Consider the following 22601-nt stretch of genomic DNA (forward strand, 5'->3'; position numbering starts at 1 on the left):
AATTTACAAATGCTAGTGTCAGAATTACATCACAAATGTTTTTCTATACAAAATTTTCAGTATAAGACATATATTGAAAAATTCATTTGAAATCAAAATGTCTGCCAAACACTATACGTCATGACATTAGTTCTATACTGAATCCATTTAATGCCATTCTAGAAAATGTGTTAAATTTTCATTCCATTAGAATATTAAATCATGTCTAAAATAATAACATTTTATTCCCTTTCATATATTGCAACATAGGACTTTTTTTTTAAATTTCTAATCTAACAAATATGACAAATCAACTTACAGAAATTACATATATTAAAATCCAAGAGTTGCAGAGATATTAAAGATACTTGTTATTATCTAAATCTTTAACAAAAAATATTAAAATACTCGGCAACAAAAAGTTAATAATTATACAAAATATTATCAGATTTCAATCTTGAATACTAAAAACATTTTTTTGCAAAACATAGTTTAAAAATGAGATCAAAAACATTTCATATCTGATATAAATGAATATATTGTTTTATTTTAAAAATCCAAAGTATCAATACATTTAAACATGATTGTCTCATAAAGATCATAAAATACAAAAGTGTCAACCTCTCAAGCCTTTATATTGGGAAATCTTTCATAAAAATTCTCACTGGGAGATAGGATGTAGAGCCAGTTTTCCATTACTATACTTAAACAATTCTTTTAAATAGGCATTCAATTGATACTGACCTTTAAGACTTAATAATAAAAAATTACATTTCAAATAGCAATAACTGTATTGTAAATAATTTAGCTTAAACAGCTATGTATTAGTCATAAAAAGGTGGATGGGAGAAAATAGGAAGTTTCCCTTCAAAAGAGAGATGTGAGCTCTTCTTTGGACAATGGTCAGGATGACAAACATTGTTTTTTTTTTTAAATTCTGGGGTGTTGACACTTATAAATGTATCTGATGGAAATAAAAATTAAATATGATCAGATTCTCAAATAAAACTAACTTATTTCACAAGAAGTGTGATCTTCTAAATCTGCTTTAAGTTTCCTCAGTACAGAGGCTGATTGGTTCTGGAGAAAAACTTTGGCACAGGAATCAAACTTTCTACGACTATAAATTATATGCAGTAAATAATTTGAAGAAACATGACTTTGGAAACATTGGTCCACTAAAATATCTAACTCAGATGGAGGTTCATGGTTTCCTGCATTGTGGAGAGTTGCCATGGTAGCAATGTAGTAAAAATGACTATCACAGTTTTCAAAAACCGGGCCATCACTCTCATTGAATAATGTACTGAAAGACATTGGTGTATCACAGGATATTTGAAAGACAGGTTTATTAAAACTTCTGTTTGCCTGTTTGGCCTGTCTTGGTAGCTGCACAGGTGACACTATAGTTTTGCCATGTACCCTATATTGAGTTTTGGGATATGTATCAGTTGGTGTTGCATCACTATCAGTTGAGTGATTATCTCCCTTTCTGTTATTCTGTTCATTTTCCATGATGCTCAATTGAGGATAATTTGTTGCATCAAGGCTTGTATCAAGGTCCATTCTATTATCTACAAATATATAGAAGTAAAATATAAATTGTATGCTGTAACCAGAAAATCTTCTAGTTTGCTATTAACAAAAATTCACCCAGTAGAAGAAACTCTCAAAGGCTGAAAGACTACAGCAGATGATATAAATTATTTTTTTTGGAAAAGGGAATTCTATCAATCAATTCTGCTTAAGAAAAGTTTATAATAATGAAAATATTTTCTGTTTACAGAATATTCACTGCATATTCTAAAGAAGGATGTTCTCAGCAGGTTATCATGTTTTAACCTCATTTCATTTAATGAATATTTAAAAATTACAGTTACTTAAATTTTATGACTAGTATGTCATATAAGCTGATTCTTATTTAAACTCAAGGCTATAGCTTGACATATGGTAGAGACACCTGTCTATTCATGAAAACCATATGTTTCATAGAAGTATACCCATTTTTCCCCTTTTTCACATTAAGTAGATCATTTTAACTTGTCATAGTTTGTACAGACTGTCTTCCACAGAAACTATATGATATTTATGACTGATTGAGAATTGTTTGCTTAATGTCAAGTGGCAAATATTTCAATCATTTTCAAAACAGATTTTTTTTTACTAAAACAGTAGGTTTTTCAAAGTGTGTTGAATAGGACGAAGGGCAAACATTTTGTGCTCACTCCAAAAAGGGTATGACAAGTCAGGACTGTAGGTCACAAATTTGTCACAAGCATTTTTTTAGATGATGGCATGACATTTTTATTGTGTGTGTGAAACAAGGGACACCTAGGCCTATATGTTTAAGACTAAACACACAATGATATATTGAAGATTCATATACCTTGATCATGCTCATCATAAATTTCTGCATCAACTATCAAGTTACTTTCCAAAAATATTCTGCCCATTAATGTTGCTATTTCTTTTGTTATAAGAATATAATCTGTTGGCAAATCTGGAAATAAAATATATAACAACTAAGCAAATATGAATTTCTGTCCATCATTCTATTAAACTGTTCCTAACCTTTCTAAGAATTGAGAAAGGCTTAAAAGTCTATGAAACATTGAGGCTTATTTCTCATATCCCATTTTAAAAGATAATAAGTGTCTCCTATGTAACAAAATATGATCGATATTAGTAGGGAAAACCAAAAATAACATCTGAGGATTTTGTTACTTTGACATTGTTTGTGATTATAACATTAATTTCAGGAGTTGAAAGACATTTTTTTCTAATTTTAAAGCTAGTTAAAAATGTGCTTTCCATCCTCACTAGACCACACTAGGACTGGACCAAGGCATGCAATGGTAGGCATAAATATTCAACCAGTCTACCTTGTTTTTAAGTTTTGTTTTTTCTTAAAGAAGGAAACATTGTTGAAGGCCGTACAGTGGCTTATAATTGCTTACATCAACTTCATTTGAACTCTGGAGGATAGTTGTCTAATTGGAAATCATACCGCTTCTTATTTTTATACTGATAAAGCAAGCTTTTATACTCCACATGCCAAGATCAATGTGAATGACATTTAACAACCAACACTCAATCTTTTATTGACTGATGAAAATTTATGTTATTTTTTGGTCAAAATCTGTTATGATGTGATATTAAAAAGAAAAAGTATTTTATATAATTGTAGATGATGATTTATAGTCTCTCATAACTCTTTTTAGAGTGGCTCTTGTTGATTTAAATGATATTGTGATATTATCAATATGTGTTTGAATATATGTCAATATTGAGGTGAGACTTTAATAATATTTTTGTTTGGTCTTGTCTTGTCTTGTCCATGAATAAATAAAAAGTCTCTGCCCCTAAAAAAGTTTGCGTTTATTTCTGATATAAACAAAAGTAATAAAATAATATCCACAATATCTTTTTTTCCACCATTTTTAAAATCAAAACAGCTTCCAACAAGAAGTATAAAAATGCACTTTTTAGCCAACAAGCCAATAGTCTTGTGATAATTTTTCAGGTCTCCATCCCCATCCCCAAAAATATCAAACAAAATACAAAAAAACAAACAAAACCCATGGTTATCCAATAATGATAAGTAAACTTATCCAAGGTTTCGAAAAAACACCTAAATATTCATTCAAAGTAAGGTATTAAAGAAGAAATAAACCCTCTATCTAATCAACAACAGCACATATGGAGAGACAAATGGGTCAAAACATACCCTTGATATTTCAATTAAAAATATTTCACCTAGTTTAAAATTACTAATTAATAATTTATACCCCACAGCCAAAAAAACAGATGGCTGAGAAAATATCAGACCTCTGTTTGACTTACCTAATTGTCGACTGAGCGGTTTAATCAAGTCATGGTTCTCCATTATCCACTTAACAAACTCCGATCCACTGAAACATTTTCTATACTTGAGTAAATCTTCTCTCAGCTTGTGAAGTATCAAGTGTAATGTAAAATTTGTACACTCGTCATTGTTGTACTGATAAAAATTAGGGAAGAAAAAAACATCTGAATTACAAGTGAAACAAAAGTAAACCATACATTATTACAGCAAACAACCTTATACATTTCCTTTCAACTGATCATGTGTTTTTATATAAAAAAAGAGCAATTTTTCTAAAGAATGTGTAAAATTTATCTGTAATGTTACTTGATTTTTCTGGTATATGACTTGTTAGTTTGATTTCTACAGCAATTAATTCCTTACATAGCTTTTACTAAAATCAGAATATATCACCAGTTGCAACAAAATATGAAAAAGGTTTAAGCTATGAAGCATTTCCTCTGTAGCATCGTTGGAATATACTGTCATAGTATTAGGAATATCATTATGTGCCAAATAAATTGTTTTGCTTTTTTGTACTTTAATAAGTATGCATTATGATCCCAACATCAGTTCTTCTAACTTATCTGTATCCAATTATTTGCTTCTAATAGTGATTGCTGATTATCAAAGAATGAAACTACATTGTATCTGCATTTGAGATATAAAACAGATATAAAATTTACTGAAATTTAATAAATACTGATGCATTCAACCCCCCCCCCCCCCCCATTTTCCCCTGATGTTTTTGCACAGCATTTTATCAGGTAGTTATTTAATCTTTTTACAATAATATGATAAATTGTCTGTTATGATGTTTTTATAGCTTGGCCAATAAATTAGTACTTAACAGTATTTATTCCTAATTATCTGTCTCAGATTTATGTATGAATAAAAAGAAATGCAAGTTATTTGTCAATATAACAAAACTTTTTTTTTTTAAACCTCCAGAGGGGCCTCTATGGCCAAGTGGTCTAAGTAGTCGAACTACTATATCACTAGCCTGTCAACACTGAGGTTGTGAGTTCAAATCCCGCACGTGGCAGGTGCCTTCAACTCCAATCTTAATTGACTAGGCTTGTCAGTTTAAGAAGGTCAATGGTTCTCTCGAGGGACTCTGGCTTCATCCACCAAAACATACTGACTACCACGAAATATCACAATAGTGCTGAAAGTGGCGTTAAACACCAATCAATAGATCAATTAATTTAAACCTCCATTGGTCTGCTTAGTCTGCTAAGTAATTTTTCAACTTCATGACATGATAAAATATAGCAGTAACTGATTCTCAATATTAAGGACCTGACAATACAGGATAGTCATCTATAAATAACCATTTCTTATTTTAGTAAAACACCAAATTCCAAGTTTAAAAATCTGTCAATCCTGATTTCAAGCCATTGATTTCTATTGTTTTCACTTCTACAAACATTAATCTGACACTGTCGGATAATGGTTAACATTCCCTTTATAGTCATCACTAAAATAATAAAAGGAATATTACTTACATAATCAATGACATGTCTATACAGAGTAATCAGCTGATTGGTAGCTGTAGCACAAAGTTGTAACCTGAACATTACATTTTCCTGAAAGAGTTCAAAAGTCAATAATTATCAATATTGTTAAACCATATAAAACACATTATCGGTACTTTCCTTCGGAAGTTTGTGCTTTGCTCTGGGAAACCTGGAAAATATTTAGAAATAAAATAGGAGTTGCATAATTTCAAAGGTACAGAGGTTTCTGTGTTTATATTCAATCAACTAGTTTAGGAACAGACATGTCTTTTAAGTTACTGTAATTTCAGAAATATTTGCGAGGTTTTTATTATTGCAAATAATGCGACTGGTTGAGTATCCCAATAAAAAGAACTCCTTGGTTGCCCTGCCTTGACATAAACCAGTACCATTTCTTAGCAAGGTAATCATGATTGCTATGTTGTAGCAAAATGTCCCCGGTTTCATTGTAACTGTCCAATAGAAAAATCTTAACAACAGACTTTAATGGTGGCAGAGGGTGATGAAACAGTAATATATTTTAGGAAAACACTGAATGATATTGAAGTGTTACTTAAAAATCATTCATAAGGTGCTTGCATGAAATTATAGCCAAATTTAGCAAAAAGTTTGTATGACTCCTGCAAAAATCATTCATGACACCCTGATTTTCCTCTTCCCTGATTCAGATTTGATTTTTCTATTCCCTGATTCAGAAAAATCAAGAGGATATAATCAGCCAAATAGTTAACTTACAGCTTCAGTTAGAAGTTGTGATAACCAGTGTATGTAATGTGCGAATCCTAAAATGTCATTTTTACTGTATCCGTGATGAATTTCTGATGTAGAATGATAAATAAACAGACGACAAATTCAAGATTTTTGAATAAAATAAGAAATAATATATAATGTGTACTGCTTTTATATAAATTCATGATATAGGTATGAGATAACAGGTTTTCATCGCGCCTACAGCCATCCAGGTGCAAAATTGATACACAAATAGATAAATATTAAGAATAGTTCACGAACAGAGCGTGCAAGAGATTTAAAAGTAGCAGTTAAGTTTCATTTGCAGAAAAATGTACCTTTTAAAATAATTATTAATGTTGTTTAACTTAAAACAGGTTTTGTTATTCAGCTTGTTGATATTGAATCAAATTCCACTATGCTGTTTTCATTATGGGATTCATGTTTACTGTCGAATAATGATACTAGACTTTCATTTTCACTGTAGGGCGATTCATTTCTATTGTATATGCGATGCATTTTCACAGAAGGAAATTAATTAATGTTCATTATATAAAGTCTTAATTCAGCCGACTCTCTAACAAAATTTATGAAGTCAGAAGGATTGATTATATATGCATACTTAGTGAGTGAAAGTCTGAGGTAATATATCAATAAATTCCTTAAACATGGTATTTATTGCTAATATAGTCAATTCTATTTTCTCAAATAATTTGTCCTGATCTATATGTGGGATAAAATTTATTCTTTCCTATGACACGTCGTCATTAAATACATATATCTTGGACAGTTAAGCCAATCTACGTCACTGGAAAAGCAAAGTTTCTGTTTCGGTCTAAATCTACATCGCATACTAATAAATTAAACGTCATTAGAGCTAATTTCCTAATGCTTGTAATTAAAAGGTGTTGTTGGCCTTGATTGTGTAAATGTTGCCTAAGCATTGTAATTAGGATTGAGCAAACGTTTATACAAACAAACAAAGCAAGCAAGCCAACCAAACCTTTAAACTACAAGCGTTAGGAAAATAGCTTTAATGGATGCATTTGAGATAACAAAGAACATTCACAAAACGATCTTCATTCCACGATTGAATGAGTGGAAACGTTTTCATCTTGCACAAACAATTGACGCTTGGATGACTGGATAATTGATATTTATCATGCCATTGTGTATAAATCTTATACAGTAAAGAAAGTTCGAGCAACAGTCGTGTCACCTTAAATATGCTTGAATTCTTATAAGTCGGTGTTACAAATAAGCCAATACGCAATTGTGAGAATACAAAGAAATATTGAAAACAGTTTATTGTTACATGTTTAAATGGTTCTATACCACGGGGTATAACCGCCATACAGTTGATTCCAGACGTTAATCGCTACATCGCAAAGCAATGTTGGTAGATATACCGTTCTTATATTTACACCAAAGACTAATTGACTAACTGTTCAGTCAAGTATTCAATGTTTATGAAAACAAAGTTTACTACTCCTGGCAGCATTGTATATCATTTATATTACATGAACACCATGTGACTATTTGAAATAGACAGGTCTGTGAATTACTTGTAAACATCGCGAAACAAACACTATGTGTAACTCAAACTTGATTAAACTACAAATAGAGCATAGTTGGTTGGCTCTTTCACTAAATGTGACTGTGTATTTTGTGCTTTGTTGTTGTTAAAATGCATAATACGAATGAGAAACCCGTTGTTTTAATTTTATTTGAAGACATTTACTTGAAAAACTGACCTCAGAATTTTGACACTGTACGATTCATTCTCTTTGTAGTTTGTTTTCTTTCTTTAGTACCGTTCGTTGTACATTCTTGTACTGTTCATTGTGCAAAAGCCTATCAATACTTTAGAAATATGTATGACACAGCGTGACAAATGTTCAAAGCTTTTTTAAGCGAGTTATAAAACTTTTTAAAGAAAATTCGCCGTAGAAAAACGTTATATTCATGGATGTTCTGCTCCAGTAAATTTAGGGATCCATGACAAGCTAATAGCAAACTCACCAACAATATTTGAATATTCATGATATGAACGTGGTTATACCCGTGTATATTCAAGTAAGCATCTATGACTAGCTTGCATTTCAATTTGTAAATATCATCAATATTAAAGTCATTTAAAAACTATTTTCAGTTGTTGTATGTCGAATAATCATATAAAACGACAATGAAAATTCATGGCACTTCCAAAAATTCCACATCAGAAATGATTGCACTTACAGTGATAATTCATCGCATCTATAGTTAAAATGAAAATCGCATTCAGTAATCAATATTATGGATTCTGCTGCTTAAATAACACTTTTTTTTACTTTAAGCCTGTTACTATACATTAAAAAGTTATATTCTACTGAAATTCTGTTAAAACATACATTCAAATCTATTATTTTGTATTTCCAAAAAGTAAAGCAAAGCAGTTTTTCCCATCATCCTTTATTCTACAATAGACATACTAGCATGCAACAGTGAAAATGAACTAACTGGATTCGCACTTTATATACACTGATAACCTGATGGTTCTCTTCCCTGATTTTTAAAATTGAAGGGAGATAATCAGCCAAATAGTTAAACTTACAGCTTCAGGTAAAAGCAGTGATACCCTGATGGTTCTGTTCTGTTCTGTCATAAACTTCATTAAATGCTGAAAAAACAAATATCTTAATACTTTTAAATTTGAGTTAAATTATTATAACAAGGCTGCAAATTAGTTTTCACATTTACAATAAAAGGAAATTTTCTATTTTCACGCTGATCAAATTAAATTCAAATTTGACAGTTAACAAAACTGTCTTAAAAATACATTAAAATGTTTCAATACATATATATTGACAATTTTATTGTATTTACTCATAGTTCTGAGGAAAGCATTTCACCAATGAAATATTGAAACCAACTACTTAAATACACTAACCAGGGGATATCTATCAGTGAAATGCAAAATGATACATTCAGAGCACTATGAAAACTTCTCCTATACAACTAACACTTTAAACAAGGTGAAAAAAATATTTTCCTCATTTTCATATAACTCACAACGATTAAAACCATTCATAAGTATTCAGTAGTTTTTTTTATTATGTTTACCTTAAATTAATGGGATACTGTTTTAGTCTGTTAAGTATATGTTTTCCCATATTCTTTCATTCTTATTCATAAAATACCAATGTAAAATCAAAGAAGATAACCTTTTTCCATTTTTATTGGTTATAACATACCGTAAAGGCTTGTATCAAGAGCTGAGCATATTCAACAGAACCATGATCTCCTCTCAGTACCTCAAACACTTGTTTTTCAAAATTCTGGAATAAAGAAGATGATATGATTAACAAAAAGAGGTAGTTTCAGTGGATAAAAGAAAGCGGTCAACCCAAATATTTACTGATAATTTTTAATTGAAATAGTGTCATACTGAAATTGATTTTTTAAGAAGGAAAACTTTTGGCCAACTAATCTAAATAAGTGCATAATTTAAAATTGACAAAGTTTCAAGAAACTCATAATGATTGGAAAACTATAATATTTTTGACAAGGTAATGCTTAGCAATTTGATAAAAAACTAGAATTACTGTGAGCAAAGATCACAAAATGGTACCCCACCCCTTGCAAAGTCCATGATTTGCTAAGGTAAATCCCCAAAAAAACAAAATACAAAACAGGACCATAGTAATACATAATATATATAGTGACAATTCTGATAAAGCTTCAATTTAGGAGAAGTTGCTGATATTCCTACAGATGAAAGAATGGACAGACAGATGAAGGATCCAACCAATGGATGGACTCATCACTAAATACTGCTTACTTCAAAAAGCAGGGGTATAATAAAATGCCATCAAATTTTATTTTTTTCTGTATTTACTCAAAGTGCACTGCACTTCATAATAAAATCCTGGATGGGCACAAATAAAAACATTATGTAGAAAAAAATTAAATCTTTCCCAAATTTAAAGATAAATTGATAAAAAATAAATATTTTCTTATTCATTTCAACATCTTCCTCATTTTGTAAAATTCTAATATAAAAGCAAGATGTAGAATGAACTAATTTATTTTTATCCTGCAATCAGCCAACTATTATACAAATAACAGGTACCCAAATAAATTTTTGCTTTATTTGTACTTGTACAAATAAAGTCTCCTGTTACCCCTCTTCCATGTTGAGCAAACGGTAATGTGGATATTTCTTTTTGCGTACCAGTTCATTTTGGGGTCCTCTTCGCGGTCCGCGTTTAAACTATGTCGATTTCTTTGAAAAATTAGAGACAATGATGTAGATTTTAACCACCAAAATATCAAGTGTTGGGTGTAAATTTCAGGATAAAAACAATATATGTACATTGTCGGAAAATATATAATTTATTTGTACTTACTGCAAAACAGGAGAAAAGCTCGGCAAGCCTCGCTTTTCGTCCTGTTTCTAAAGCTCATACAAATAAATTTTATATTTTCCGACAATGTACATATATTGTATATTTATTTGTGTGATTTTTTTTTGTGTTTGACTTACCCTGACTATAAAGATCCAAAGAAATTCCATGACTCGTCTGTAACAGCTTCTGTATAACCACTCTTGTAATGAGTTAATGTAAGACTGTAAGAACTGTGTTAATGGTAATAGGCATACTTCTACTGGTACCAAGAGCCTCTTCAGGGTTAATAGTACAGTCACTGCATCATTCACAAACAAATTTATCTATAAAGTTAAAAACATGAACAAATATTACCAGGATATGTTTTCAACTATTCAAGAATAATAATAGAGCTTCTATTCTATAAGGATATTATTTTATTTAAAAATGCTTATTTGCATTGTTTTTACTAGCCTTTTGAATAATAGAACAAATTAATTCTTTCTTTCTTTTGTTTGTCATATCATTACAATGATTAAACCATACTAAAAAAATTACCCTGTATGCCATAATTCGACACAATACACTAACTACATGCGATATATGACAGAAATCTGCTGGATTCTGGGACGTCTGGTCCTGCCAATCATCACTATCTATTTAAAAAATTAAAAAATTGCCAAATATCATTCATTATAATTTAAGATACAGTTCATATTCTACATTCCTTTAATCTGCAAATCTGAATCTGCTGAGATTTCAATGAATAATATAATCTATTAATGGTGTTTTAGCTAAAATGTTAAAACTATGGGAAAAGACAAAGCATTCACATAAAATTCTTGGACTATAAAAATTTCAAACATAGAACTATAACTATGACTGTTTTGTCTAGCATACTAACAACTTTACAGATTTAGAAATTATTTTCATCAACTTTTTCCTTTTCTACTTTGTTAGAAAAATCCTTTTCAGCTGATAAAGATGGAATAAATATCTTGGATTTTTCTGCTTTTTACGAAAACTGCTTTTATAAAAGGTCAATGTCATACAAAAATAGTAACAGTTACTGGGCTTTATCAATTGTTTATTAGTCTATTAATTTTGATTTTTTTACAATTCTGGGCTACATTACCAATGTTGCTTTTTTTTTATTTCCACAAATGGCCTGATATTAAACCTTGTTCTTTGCTTGTATTTTAAAAAAATCTTTTTTCTTTAAGGTAGGACAATACAAAAGCAACTAAATTTTATCAAAATTTAATTTTAAGCTGTTTTTGTTACTTCTTAATATTTCAAAACCACAGAAGAAAAATTTATTTACATATATACTCTTGCACTGTTAATGAGTTTGGATGATAATTAGTTTTATAAACAAATGCAGGTGTCTTACTGATACAAGATAGGAACATGTGGGCAGTACTTTGTGGTTAATCAATAGAATCATTTGATAGCCTTATGACCACTGACCAGCAATAAAAATAACAGTTATGAAAAAGAGGTGGATTATGGATTTATGGAAAAATGAAGATAATGAATTTCAAATAAAAATACATTTCTATATTGGAGCTGCCAGGAGAAAAAAACAAAACTACTATTTGGAGATATAGAGGGAATCAAAATATAAATGTACAGATATTAAACAAATAAAATTGTACAACAATTAATGTTACTGATGTTTATACTAGAATTTCTTGAGGAGAATGTTTAAATATGAATTCTTTTTAAAAGAAAATACAAATTAAATATTTCATTTTCAAACTGCAAAAATGAAAAAAAATCTACTTTTTTTTTTGTGTAAAACACCATATTGCCATTGTATACAATTATAATTCTAGAAATCACCCCATAAGGATCATCTAGACTGACCAACTGATCATTTTGTGTACAAATGCATATCTTACTTTTTGTAACAATGCAAAAAACAAAATATATTATTTTATGTACTGAAAGAATAAAATCCATATTGAAAAAGTAAATGCAATGTGTAATTAAACTTCTGAGATCATTAATAGTAAAGGTTTATCATGGTTGGCGGAGTTTTGACCATATCAGTAGCAACTGACTTACAGCAAGGTCAATGATGATATAACATCTCCTGCCAGATCTGATTTTTGATGCATAGGGTGTGCATTTTCTTTATGTATTTAGAATTGCTGAAATGGAATGCTTTCTTACTGGTCAAAACCTAATTGATTTATGATTAAAGGCCAATCCTGAAGTATTCCCATAGACTCACACATGTACCATGGCCCATGTGTGAATTATATTGAAGTTAATGGGGTACAAGTAGGAAAATCCTTATCTTTTCAATTGTGACACATTCATTTTTATCATGAAAATGAAGATTTAAATGAAATTAGCTCCTAGATGGGTGCCCTTTTATAACTGATTTTCACACATGTTGTTCCTTGACCAGTTATCTTCAAAACAGTGTCTCAGATTTCCAAAAACATCAATAGAACAAATTTTATACCCAATCAAATTTAGTGATCTCTTATGAATTGAGGTTGCAAACTTCATTGAAGGTTTATGAGAGAATGAAATACAATAGGATAAATCTGAGACACCCTTTTTGAGGTCAAACTGTGTTGTACAAGAATCTATAAAATATTTTGGTTTGGTATGAATAACAAAGAAGCTAATTTCATTCAAGTGTAAACATCACAATATAGCAACTAATTACATAATAATAAATTATGTAATAATTATGTCATAATGAAATTATCACCATTTGAAAGATTAATCTAAAAATGTGCGCACGGTCAACGCTTTTACAACCCTATAAATTACTAAAAGAAGCATTCAATACTTATAATTACATTTTTTTGCTAGGATCATGAAAACACGATTTCTATCAAGTTTTTCTTTTATTTACCTGTGCACTTTATTGTGGAAGCTCGTGTCATCATGAATGTTACATTTCATTTTGAAATGAAGGTTAATTTCAGAATGATGCGAGGTTGCTGTTAGCCAATCAAAATAACGTATTATAATGAAACATATATGTAATGTAATTATTAACAAATAGACTATTATTGAACTCCTTGAAGTACAGGCTAATTGAAGTATTCATACATTTCTAATGAGTTGTTTATTTATTTTTTTTATAGCATAATACACCATGAGCGCATGATACACCAGTCGCTTTTTCAACAAATAAAGTTCCATAACTCCTCAATGTCATATCAGAAATTTATAAAAACCCAAAGGGAGGTTATTTTAATAGATATAAACCAGTCACCAAAGTTTCATTAAAACTGCTCAAAGCACTTTTGAGTTATTGTCCAAAAACTGGAAATTCCCCCTTTTTTTATTGAATAAAATCCCATAACTCGGAAACATAAAAATCTAAAGTTTATAAAATTCAAAAGGGAGCTTACGTCAATAGATATAAACAATTCACCAAAGTTTCATGCAAACTGGTTAAAGTGTTTTTGAGTTATTATCCGACATGTCGACGACATACGGACAGAAGGACGGACTTAACATAATGATAGGACCTTACATGTTTACATAGGAAATAATGAAGTATTATCCACTGATGATATTTATTGAGTTATTTGCACAATGTAAGACCTGCTGTGAAACAGGGCCATACAAAGACTTAAAATACAATATACCTGTGCTTTTCTGTTGCTGTAATCTATGTGTGACTTCTGTGGACACTTTAAAAACTGCTCCTAATCTTTTATAGTAGACATCTATACATTCCAATAGCATGAAAACATTATTAATCCTAGTACACATCTACAAGGTAAACATATAATAAAAAAATACAAATATTCCAGTATTAAACAGGTCCAAAAAACACAAGTTCTAATTTACAGCAATCGAAGCAATAATGCCTGTTTTGATTTTTTAAACCTGTGAAAAGAGTATAATTTCATGCTAAGTAATATATTATGATGCTCAATTCCATACTTAACTACCGGTATTACCTTTTGTTTTATTTTCTCTTTAGACCTTTTCAGAAGCTTATTTCAGGAATCAGGAATTTTACTCTATAACTATAATTTGAAGCAGGTTATTTCACTTGTCTAGCAGTACTGCTTGGCAGCAATTAAAGTTTTATGAAAAGTCAAGGATTAGCAGTTTTGAATCCACATAGAACAGCAAAATACTTTTGTCATTTTGAAAATTGTTTTTCAGTGCAGGCAAAATCACTGATTAATTTGGAGTACAATTATTATTATTATTTTCTTGTTCCTATTTAGCAATCTGTTTATGTTACTATTAACTTTTTTTCAAAATTATTCATAAATATGTCAAAAATGTGTTATTCAGATATTCTATTTGTCATCTGATTTTATTCATACAATTAAAAAAAAAAAATTACATCTTTAGAAACAGGTTCATAACGATCACTCAACAGCTCTGCTTTACTCTTGAGATAATGGAAGCAATCTTTCTCACCAGACAAATTATGACGACATCCCCAGATCATGCCTTTTGATTTCATCGTTTGCAAGTCATCCATTAACTAAAATGTATAATAACAAAGAAACAGAAAGTTACTTTGAAATTTTTTAAATCAATACATACCGTTAATCTATTACTGCAGATTCATTTTTACTTGTGGGATACCAATTTTCATGTATTTCGTGGGTATAGGTGTGAAAGGAATTTAAATGTTTAATACCATACAAATTTCTAAGGGCTTGTATTTTGGCAAACGGTACCATGAAATCAAATATCTATGAAAATACGATTTTTCATCAATCCACAATAAAATGCTTCGCTGAGCGCAGCCTAATACGACCGCAGAGGTCGAACCCTGAACAGTTGGGGCAAATTTGGATATAATATTCAAGCTTGATAATGTCTGAATTTTGATTGTGATCAAATTTTTGACATAATATAGGTTACACAAAATAAATGTGGTAAAAGATCTTACAAATCTATTGCGCAATACTGTGCAATTGAAGATTACTTCTTGAAACTTTTACAATATTCGTGAAATTTGAAAATTTTTGAAAAAAATATGAATTCCTTAAAAAAATTGGAAACCCCCCTCACGACTTTTGGAATCCCCCTTGGAGCAATTACCCCAAGACTCGATCCAATTCTTTCCTTTGTAGTATGGAACCTTGTAGTACAATTTCAGAGAGATCCATACACATCTAACACAAGTTATTGTTTGGAAACTAGAATAATGCATGTTTTTGGCCCTTTTTTGGCCCCTAATTCCTACATATTTGAGACAATTACCCCCAAACTCAATCCAAGCCTTCCCTTTGTGATATGGAACCTTATGGTACAATATCAGAGAGATCCATACACTTACACATAAGTTATTGTCCGGAAACTACAAAAATTGTTGTTTTTGGCCCCTTTTAGGCCCTTAATTCCTAAACTGTTTGCCCCATAACCCCTAATATGAATCCCAACCTTCTACTTGTGGTATTAAACATTGTTGTACAATTTCAGAGCAATCGAAATACTTATACACAAGTAATTATCCTGAAACTAGAAAAATATTTGTTTTGGGCCCCTAATTCATAAACAGTTGGGACCATCATCCCCAAAATCAATTCCAACTTTCCTTTTGTGGTATTGAACCTTCTTAAAAATTTTCATAGAGATCCATTAACTTAAACTAAAGTTATTGTCCAGAAACCAATGTGTCTTCGGACGACGACGCAGACATCATACCATTATACAATCCAAAAAATTTTTTTTGCGGTCGTATAAAAATTGGTACATGTACCAACAAAAATAAATGAATCCACAGTAATAATTACATGCTGAAAAGTCCAAATTTTCATCAACTAAAGCTCTTTATAACATGGACGTATTGTTCCTGAATGCTATCATTAAGAGATATCTAAGGGTAAAATCCTGTTCAAAATGGATGAAAAATAAACAAGAATGCAAAAGAGAGGTGAAAGATAACAGAGGGACATTCAAACTCATAAGTAAAAAAAAAATAGCCAACGCCAGACCAACAAACAATTGTACACAAAACACAACATAGAATGTTGTGCTAAGCATACCCCATTTGTAACTCAAAGTTTTGTATAGACCAATGGACAAACAAGATGATTGCAATATAGTCCTCACATTTAGACTGGAGATATAAAAATAGATTCATAAGTCATAGGATCCCCTTTATTGACAATCATTCAATAAACCATAATGATACAGCTAACAAAATGCAAGATGAAAAGAAAATGTTGTGGTAATGAATGTTTCATGTTAGTTTGTAATGACATGTATCGTAGAGTGATTGTATCAGACACAAATTAAGGCTAAGTAAGAAAGACGTCTGCAATGATACTTGTAGTGGAACAAAAAAGTAGGTAACGTCACAACAACTGTGATGTTGTATACATAGAGAGCGATAGCGCAAACATCTCATATGCAATCTGCAACAACATGCTTCACAACTATTTTTTTCAAATTTCTTTTGGCTTTTAATTCACTGGTAAATGGAGAGTAAAGATACTTACCAAGGAACCAGTCAACTTCCTCGCCTCACTATTTGTAGTTCCACACAAGTCAAAACATAAAATGTTATTTGCATACAAGTGAAGAATGTTGTTCATCATCTACAAATAAATATTAACCCAGACATGTTTTATAGCAAAAGTATTTTATTAAAAATTATATTATCTATTAAAAAAAAATTTGAACATAACAGAAAAGTGATTGTTAAAAGAATCCATTCAAACTATTTTAGGATAGACATTTTTTTCAATTTTCTTTTTGATAAACTATTTTCTTCTACATGTTATGCATTATGATTGAAAATATATAACCAGCAAATTTCATATTATTAAAAGTTCAATAAAAAAAAATCTTTTTCTAATGTGAAACACTTATCTTTATATATATTCTCTTTTGTAAAGAACTTTTTATTCTCTGGACAAACAATTTTTTGGACTTCGTTCAAAATCACAGTTTTTTTTCAGCAATATACAGAAATAAGACTTTTTTAAAACACAATCTTGTATTTATTTCCCACTCCACCACAATTTTTACAATAGAAACAAACATTTTTTTCTTCCCTTCCCTTCTGGAACAAAAAAAAAAAAATTTTATTTAAAAAAAATGTGCCCCCTCCCTCCCCCCATTAAAATAGGTGAATGGTTGGTGTATAAACTATTCATACAAATTTATAAGAACGTGTATCACTGTACCTTTATATTTGTTTCGTGTAATTTCCTCTTCATTTCATAAGAAGAAATGGAAGCCATTTGGTATGTCCCCACTGTCCACACACTCTGCACAAATGACTGACATAATGTTTGACTGAACTCCACTAATCTTTGTAAAATGACAACTATATCCAGAACTGAACCTGATACAGGCAGTAAAGCAGTTTTCTTTACTTTTGAACTTTCATTGCTACATGAGGATACTGACCTAACAACTGGTTCGGCTTTAAGTTTATGGGCAATTGGCTTAATAAGTTTTGGACTGACAGTTTTTAATTTCCGAACATTTTCACTTTGATCCAAATCTGAATATGGAACCAGTGGTACAGTTTTAATAGGTTGTGGGATCTCATGTACAACATTTTTTATCACAGTTTTTACAGGATCTTTATAAAGACTAGATTGATCATCAGTTTTAGCAACTTCAGACAATGGAGGGAAACTGAATTCATCTGAATGATCCGAGTGATCTGAATCTGTATGATCCATTTCAATGTCATCTTCATTGATGTCGTTTTCAACATCAACTGCTTTCCCTCCCTTTTCGGCAACATGTGAATTGTTATCATTTTCAGAACTTCCTTTTTCATTATTTTTGACATTATCTATTTCAAAATCATTTTCAGCACATTCCATTTTTGTAACATCATCTTTTTTTATGCTTGTTTCAAAATTGTCTATTTTGGTGTCACTTTCTTTTCTGACATCATTTTTAAAATTTTCTATTTTGAAATAATTTTCAACATTCTCAACTTTTTCATCAGTATCTGCTTTATCACTATTTTCTATACTGTTTGACATTTCAAGAATTTCAATTTCAGGTCCTTTTTTAACACGCTTGATATTTTTCTCTTTCTTTTTATCCAATATGACAGTGATTTCTTTTTCTTCATTGTCATGTTCCCGTCTATAATTCTCCATGGGAGATAACTCATACATGATCTTTTCAGCTAAAGTTCTTCTCTGCTCGTCTTCTTGATTCTCATCAGAATGTCTGTTTGGATTGGTGTCAATTTGGCGTGAAAGACTTAAAACTTTTCGAGGAACATTTAGATAATGATCATAACTTTTACTGAGATTATCTGGTAGTGAACTACACGACCTAAGTGAACTGAATGTGACAGCTTCTGCTTCATCGATCAAATGACCTTCAGTGTCCTCTGTTCCATCAAGTGATCTTGTCTCTGGGTTATATCTGTGTTTGAAAGAGCTGGTTGTCTTTATTGATTCAGAAGTTTTTGGTTTGAAAGCTGAGGTCTGGACATTGGATTGGGATACATCACCAGGATGGCTCCACTGAAGTAAAAGCATATAACAGTTAACAGAAGACAATTATCCATGGAAAAAGTAGGGGAATAAAAGCCCACAAATATGAATATTGAACCATCTTTTACTTTGCTCTAACATTGTATGTCATAAAATTTTACAGTGTGTCCTACCAAAAAAACAAAAAATCTATTTACTGACAAATCCAAGAACTGGTCTTAATCTACCTTAAGGCTAAATACTGACAGAGATTTAAAATTGAATAAGTCAATTAGAAATGAGAAATATCATCTTATTGCACTATGAATTTAAGAGGTAGGCATTCTAGGAAATAAACCACTTAAACAAGTTTAGATTTTGACATTAGTTATTTACAAAAAGTGAACTAAATTTATTAGTTGCCTTGTTGCCAAAGTTGCTATAAAAACATAATAATGAAATAGAATTAGAATTTCAGATTATAAGTTTTATTCAAACATAAAGCTTTATCTTTTCGTAACATAATGAAAACTATAATTGTAAGTATACCTACAATATTACTGTAAACTGGGGTAGAGTTAGATGATACTAGTCCACTGAATGCACTGTTGATAGATGGTGTTATTGATTTCAAAGACATTGTTCTGTCTCTGGGACTAGATACAGAACTTAATGATACTTGGTATGTTGATCCAACATCATAAAAGCACTGGGTAGTAAACTGAAATAAGAACCATCTCAATATTGTCATACAATTGAGGGTGAGTAGGAGGTCTCATTCAAAATTCAATAGAAATAAAGTACCATTCTTCATTTCCTTTGAAAATTATACAGTCTTGAATTCCTGGACATTAGGTCAAAATGTCATTCTTAAGTGTATATACAGTTTTTATATGCCTTACCTAAATTATCATAATAGACAAAATATCCATGAATCAGGCATTTACAGTGTTGGTTATGATAAGGAACTGCATTATTTAGAGTCTTCTTCGGACTCTCATGAGGTATTTTATTCAACTGTCACATTCTTTTCTCAGAAAATTGCAATCTGAGAGTGCAAGACACTGGAGTCAATCTAAATCCTGATTTCTTATCAGAATAAAGTACAAGTTCAATGTTCATGAAATTTCCTGAGTTCAAGGGCTGTAGGCCATCAGGCACGAAACACAAACATGATCTGTAACTTACCATATTACGCTAATGAACCAGAAATCAGCCAAATATGTGCAGGCATAACAAAAAAGTATGGACAACTGTTGGACCTTAAAAGAACAGACAGAAGAACATGGGTAACACTGTTTGCCCAAGCAACTGAGTGTTGAGGCCATAAAAAAACTTTTAACTATTTGCCAAAAACTCCTAACAAAAAGCAGAAGTGATTGGTATCCATATTCTGCTGTTATCTAACCTTCATATATTGCTCATTCCTGAACACTGATAATGGATCTAATTCAGTAAGGTTTAAGATAAGCAAAGGAGCTTGAAGTACTATTGAAAACATGTCTAACAGCATTTATGACAAACTTTTCTGATAACAATAGACCAACTCATGATGGATACCATAAAAAGTTTTGTATTGATGACATCAATTCAGGCTGAATATAACGCGGACTTATATGACAATTATAAAGCCTAATAAAATATTTCAGTGTGTGGACAAGATAAACTCTGAAGAAGAAGAAAAAGGGCAATATATATGCACCATAAACAGGTAATGTAAGCATTTTGCTGCTAAGAAAAGTAAAATTCACTATTTGGAAAGCAAAATTATCACCACTATTTTGTAATTTTGTGTTCATATGTCGTCGTTTGTCTATTGGTTTAGAACCAGGAATGAAGCAGATCTTGTAATAAACACATACCAGAGAACATCTTTATATTGTTATTTCAAAAATATTGGTGTATTCTCTTTCATAGCCTGATTTTGAGCTAAATATAATAATACAATATTATTATATATATACATCTTTAGTCGGGTTGTTGTCTCTTTGACACATTCCCCATTTCCATTCTCAATTTTATAATCATATAAATATCTGAATTTTCCAGTTTAGCTAGAATATAAAAATTTGCTTACACGATCTAATCCTACTGCTAGCAGTACACTTTGTTGTGTGAGTGTCTTCAATATGCTTAGCCAGTGAAGTGACTGTTTGTAGAAAAATTCTCTCCATAAGTAAGAGCTAAAATACAAAAAGTCTATACTTTTTACTATTTTTTACAAAATTGTAAAAATGAAGTACAGCTTTATAAGAAAAAAAAGTCTTGAAGAGTAAATTTTTTGATCTGTTCTTTTTAAATCCTCTAACATATCAAAAACTAAATGACTCTCAAAAACTATAAGAAAACTATCGGCAAGGACTTTCATTAGGAACTTCATGAAATAAGCTAAACTACAATCTTATATTTGTGTTAAAATGTGATTAGGATTTTCAACTAAAAGAAAGAAGTCATAATATTAAAATCCTGTGTACGTTGTACTATGAAAACAGGCCATTTCCATATTATTCATGTAAAATTTATAACATGTAAAATAAATAGATTTGTCATGGGTATATTCCCCTATCTACATCACAATCCCTCATCTTAAAATAATGTTACCCAAAAGTGAAATGGGGTTACAGTAATCACCTGTAACATTGCATAAATATTTCTCAAGATTTTGTCAATTGAATCTTTACTTTTATATGAAATTACTTTTTTTCAGGGACAAAGTACCTTAATTCTAAAAGGGATAGGCAAAAATCCTAATTATAAAACTTACTGTAAATTCAGAAATTATTGCGAGGTTTTTATAAATGCGAATAATGCGACTGGGTGAGTATCGCAATAATATGAAACTAGCATTCTGAAAACTGAAACATAGACCTGTATGCAGATTTTTTTGAAATCGCAATAATTAAATTCACATTTTTGTCCATTCTTAAAAAATCGCAATAATAAATGCACACAATAATTTCTGAATTTACAGTACATAAATTCTACCAGTTAGTAAACTTTCTTATGATTTGGTGAAAGAAAACTTAAAGAATTTCATCAATTTCAACCTGTTTTAACTGTCATGAGATTTAATGAAAGTAATGTTGAGTTATCAGTTTGACAGTTTTCAATATCAACATCTATGGCTGGTGTCTAAACACTTTTTATAAGATCATTTTCATGGAGAAGGTTCAGTCACCTTGGACAGTTAACATACCACTACTGTTTTTTTTTCTTCAGAACCACACCATAACTTTATATGATTTGATTACCTTGGATGTCCAGATACATACTGATTCCAGTCATTGTCAAGGTCATGTAGTCTATACCCCAATCCTAACAGCTGTTTATCTATTGATTTACTTGTCTGTAAATATAAACAAAAGGGGATCCTTTGAAAATAGCAAAAAAAAACATTTGCAAAAAAAGACAAAACTGCATTTATTACAAATTATTATAGTATTATAAATACTATGAATTCATCTTGAAATTGTGGATTTTGTATGTAAAGGCCAACACTAATTAAACCACTTAATGATATACATTTTTATACAAAATTTTAACTTATCTTTCATATTTGTATACAAATAAAATAGTAGAAAATTAAAAAAAAATTTACATACAGATTTATAAAATAAAATGCTTCGCAGAGCGCAGCCTGATACGACCGCAGAGGTCGAACCTTGACCAGTTGGGGCAAGTTTGGACACAATATTCAAGCTTGATACTGTCTGAATTTGGATTGTGATCAAATTTTTGACATAATATAGGTTTCTGA

At 30.4% G+C, this 22601-nt stretch overlaps 1 protein-coding gene across 2 annotated transcripts in view; it reads right to left on the minus strand.

Annotated features, from left to right (window-relative positions):
- Window positions 1–487: 487 nt before the first annotated feature.
- Window positions 488–22601, minus strand: part of LOC127733111 (uncharacterized) — a 58427-nt gene continuing 36313 nt past the window's right edge. For both annotated transcript variants that reach the window (XM_052242395.1, XM_052242394.1), the window contains exons 18-32: window positions 22096–22190; window positions 20922–21027; window positions 19398–19565; window positions 17582–18895; window positions 16892–16990; window positions 14779–14922; window positions 14063–14189; window positions 10998–11095; window positions 10598–10783; window positions 9306–9389; window positions 8666–8731; window positions 5332–5412; window positions 3823–3979; window positions 2366–2479; window positions 488–1553 (exon numbers count right to left, since the gene is read on the minus strand). In XM_052242395.1, the coding sequence (XP_052098355.1) occupies window positions 988–1553; window positions 2366–2479; window positions 3823–3979; window positions 5332–5412; window positions 8666–8731; window positions 9306–9389; window positions 10598–10783; window positions 10998–11095; window positions 14063–14189; window positions 14779–14922; window positions 16892–16990; window positions 17582–18895; window positions 19398–19565; window positions 20922–21027; window positions 22096–22190 (3405 nt within the window). In that variant the 3' untranslated portion in view covers window positions 488–987. The remainder of the gene's footprint in view (window positions 1554–2365; window positions 2480–3822; window positions 3980–5331; window positions 5413–8665; window positions 8732–9305; window positions 9390–10597; window positions 10784–10997; window positions 11096–14062; window positions 14190–14778; window positions 14923–16891; window positions 16991–17581; window positions 18896–19397; window positions 19566–20921; window positions 21028–22095; window positions 22191–22601) is intronic.

This window comes from Mytilus californianus, unplaced genomic scaffold (assembly GCF_021869535.1).
Source record: "Mytilus californianus isolate M0D057914Y unplaced genomic scaffold, xbMytCali1.0.p SCAF_3, whole genome shotgun sequence".
Lineage (NCBI taxonomy): Eukaryota > Metazoa > Mollusca > Bivalvia > Mytilida > Mytilidae > Mytilus > Mytilus californianus.